A 4,267-nucleotide genomic window follows, 5' to 3' on the forward strand; every position below is an offset into this window, starting at 1 on the left:
TGCCCACACATTTTCTATAGGATTTGAGGTCAGGGCTTTGTGATGTCCACTCCAATACCTTGACTTTGTTGTCCTTAAGCCATTTTGGCACAACTTTGGAAGTATGCTTGAGGTCATTGTCTATTTGGAAGACCCATTTGCGACCAAGCTTTAACTTCCTGACTGATGTCTTGAGATGTTGCTTCAATATAGCCACATAATTTTCCTTCCTCATGATGCCATCTATTTTGTGAAGTGCATCAGTCCCCCCTGCAGCAAAGCACCCCCACAGCATGATGCTGCCACCCCCGTGCTTCACGGTTGGGATGGTGTTCTTCGGCTTGCAAGCCTACCCCCTTTTTCCTCCAAATATAACGATGGTCATTACGGGCAAACTATTCTATTTTTGTTTCATCAGACCAGAGGACATTTCTCCAAAAAGTACGATCTTTGTCCCCATGTGCAGTTGCAAACCGTAGTCTGGCTTTTTTATGGCGGTTTTGGAGCAGTGGCTTCTTCCTTGCTGAGCGGTCTTTCAGGTTATGTCGATATAGGACTTGTTTTACTGTGGATATAGATACTTTTGTACCTGTTTCCTCCAGCATCTTCACAAGGTCCTTTGCTGTTGTTCTGGGATTGATTTGCACTTTTCGCACCAAAGTACGTTCATCTCTAGGAGACAGAACGCGTCTCCATCCTGAGCGGTATGATGGCTGCGTGGTCCCATGGTGTTTATACTTGTGTACTATTGTTTGTACAGATGAACGTGATACCTTCAGGCGTTTGGAAATTGCTCCCAAGGATGAACCAGACTTGTGGAGGTCTACAATTCTTTTTCTAAGGTCTTGGCTGATTTCCTTGGATTTTCCCATGATGTCAAGCAAAGAGGCACTGAGTTTGAAGGTAGGCGTTGAAATACATCTACAGGTACACCTCCAATTGACTCAAATGATGTCAATTAGCCTATCAGAAGCTTCTAAAGCCTTTACATCATTTTCAGGAATTTTCCAAGCTGTTTAAAGTCACAGTCAACTTAGTATATGTAAACTTCTGACCCATTGGAATTGTGATACAGTGAATTATAAGTGAAATAATCTGTCTGTAAACAATTGTTGGAAAAATTACTTGTGTCATGCACAAAGTAGATGTCCTAACCGACTTGCCAAAACTATAGTTTGTTAACAAGAAATTTGTGGAGTGGTTGAAAGAAATGTTTTAATGACTCCAACCTAAGTGTATGTAAACTTCCGACTTCAACTGTATATGTTTTGACCATGACAGTTTACAATCTAAGGTAACACCAAGGAATTTAGTCTCCTCAACTTGTTCAACAGCCACACCATTCATTACCAGATTCAGCTGGGGTCTAGAACTTAGGGAATAATTTGTACCAAATACAATATTCTTAGTTTTAGAGATGTTCAGGACCCGTTTATTACTGGCCACCCATTCCAAAACAGACTGCAACTCTTTGTTAAGGGTTTCAGTTACTTCATTAGCTGTGGTTGCTGATGTGTATATGGTTGAATCATCAGCATACATGGACACACATGCTTTGTTTAATGCCAGTGGCATTATAAATAAAAATGTACCAATGACTTCATCTCTGAAGTGCTAAGGAAGACCAGCCCACTCTCAAAAAGAGGGTACAGTGATGAGTGAGGGCTTTGGAGTTAGTAACAAACCTGAACGCCCCATGGTACACAGTGTCCAGCATATGTAATGACATCACAGGGGCATACAATATAAACTCAACTTGAGCTTAAGCTTTTTCACAAGACCTACGATGTTTAACGGGTGAGACACTCATCTATCAAGAAACCCAAGTACCTGACCTATGATGTGGGGTTTAAAGGTGAGACACTCATCTATCAAGAAACCCAAGTACTTGTTAGTTGGAAAAACAATCAACTTTATCTTTTCAGCATTTAAAAGGAACTTCAGCTTACAGAGCTGAGTCTGGACAATAGTAAAGGCAGACTGCAATGGCCATGTTTCTGAATGGCCATTGGGCCAGTTACAATGAAATTGTGTTGGTATCGCCATGTCAGCAGAACATCCTACGTCAGAATGGGGTTCCTTGGAAGACACAAATGTCCGTGGTCCTCACAAACTGCTGCGATAGTAGCAACCGTGGCTGCATGTACCTCAGGTTCTGTGGTGCCTTTGACCAGTTCCACAGTCACCATCGGGGGTGTGCCATCCATGCTCGGGCGCTTGGGGCGCGGGGAGTGACGTGGGGAACGCCGAAGCTTTATTTGCTCGTACTCCTCCGCACTGACCTCCGGAACCAGGACCTTAGCAATGTGGTGGAACATGGAATAGTTTACCTTGTAGTACTCCAGGTTTACATTCAGCATCTCTTGGAACAGCTGTCCCCAATGGATCTCGTCGGGTGTGTAGGAGGTACGAGTCTGGCGCAGGATGCCCGTCGAGTCATCCGTGTAGGTGAAGGACACCACAAGCTCAAAATCGTCTTTCCGAAGATCCTCCAGGCTCATGCGGTAGAGTGGACTACTGGGCTCAATAATGTGGAAGATGGTGGTTGGTATGGCTAAAAGGATATCACTCTGTTTGATTTCCAGGTCCTTGTAGTTGACGTCCACCCTCCCCGTGGCATGCATGGTGGGGCGGAAGATTTGGGCACGAGCCGTCCCCTCCACCATGTGGTGCCGGCGGAAGTCCCCGATCCTCCATGACAGGCACAAACGTCCGTTTCGCAGGTTGATGACAGCGCAGTTGCTGAAGCCTACCGTCTGCGTCAGTTTCCGTGTCGATGCCATCTCCGCCACAGCGATACCGATGACAAATGTATCAATAAAACAGCTGATGACATCCTGCACGGTCACGACGATGATTGCCACCATGCAGTTCTCCGACATCCCTCTAAAACCGTAACCGATCGAGGTCTGGGTCTCCAATGAGAATAGGAAAGCCGCAGTGAAGTCCCTCACCTCGTACATACAAGGGGCGTTGGTAGGGTCCTTCATGTCGCCATTAGCCAGGGCGATCAACCAGTAGAGGATGCCGAAGAAGAGCCAGGAGAGAATGTAAGAGAGGGTGAAGATGAGGAACATAACCCTCCACCTGATCTCCACCAGCGTAGTAAAGATGTCAGTGACGTACATGAGCCACTCCTCAGGGACATGGCGGAACAGGACATTGCAGTTGCCATCTTTGCGGACGTAGCGACGCTTCTTGTGCTGGTAGCCGATCTCGGCCTTCACGGCGAACAGCGGGGTGGTGTAGGTGTCGATGGAGGGATCAGAGGGACTGACCTCAGTGTAGTCATTGTTCATCCTGTAAGATCTGGGAAGAGGAAAATAATGTTTAGTGGTTTTATTATCTAACGTATAACACTGAAAATGTCACTGTTATGAATTGTGGTCTTTAGATTAGGTGGACAAACCGTGAATTGGCTCTGGGTTCAGAGATTATGAATTGAGTATTATGTACCAGAACACTGAAATCAAACATATTCACCTTCATTCGGAATACATATATTTACTAGAATATGGTGGCATTTGAAGGACAACAGTTTTCGCAAACAACAAACTCCTCCAGATACAACCAAATTGTATATTGGTGGGTCATTGGAATTTTGAGTGTGTGGATTTGGGTTGGGTGTTGTGTGTTAGGGAGAAGAACGCTTATGGTGAGAGGTTTGCCATTCCATCGTGATGATGGAGCGTTTCGGGGAGAGGTTGTGCCATTCCATCGTGATGATAGAACGTATCGGCGAGAGGTTGTGCCATTCCATCGTGATGATAGAACGTATCGGCGAGAGGTTGTGCCATTCCATCGTGATGATGGAGAGTTTCGGGGAGAGGTTGTGCCATTCCATCGTGATGATGGAGAGTTTCGGGGAGAGGTTGTGCCATTCCATCGTGATGATGGAGAGTTTCGGGGAGAGGTTGTGCCATTCCATCGTGATGATGGAGAGTTTCGGCGATTGGAAACCACTTGATGGTGAGTTTGGGAAGATTTCTCTATCTGGTTATGGACATTATTTTAGACAGGGAACAGTTGAGTTGATAGTAGATGCTATTGCGCACTCTTCTCTCTGTCTAAGCCCTATGATGAGTGGCAGGGCACTCTCTCTCGCACACATGCAAACACACACACGCACACAAACTCGCACACATGCAAACACGCACACGCACACACACACACACACACACACACACACACACACACACACACACACACACACACACACACACACACACACACACGCACACACACACACACACACACACACACACACACACACACACACACACACACA

The 4,267-nt window shown here is 45.9% G+C and overlaps 1 protein-coding gene across 1 annotated transcript; it reads right to left on the reverse strand.

Moving 5' to 3' along the window:
- Nucleotides 1–2,039: 2,039 nt before the first annotated feature.
- On the reverse strand, nt 2,040–3,278 carry LOC311100869 (inward rectifier potassium channel 16-like; the record flags this gene model as incomplete). Its single annotated transcript, XM_084141866.1, has 1 exon — nt 2,040–3,278. One exon carries the CDS (start codon nt 3,276–3,278, stop codon nt 2,040–2,042), a length of 1,239 nt encoding a protein of 412 aa, XP_083997992.1.
- Between the last annotated feature and the right edge of the window lie 989 nt (nt 3,279–4,267).

Source organism: Coregonus lavaretus (assembly GCF_964263955.1).
Source record: "Coregonus lavaretus genome assembly, chromosome: 25".
Taxonomy (NCBI): domain Eukaryota; kingdom Metazoa; phylum Chordata; class Actinopteri; order Salmoniformes; family Salmonidae; genus Coregonus; species Coregonus lavaretus.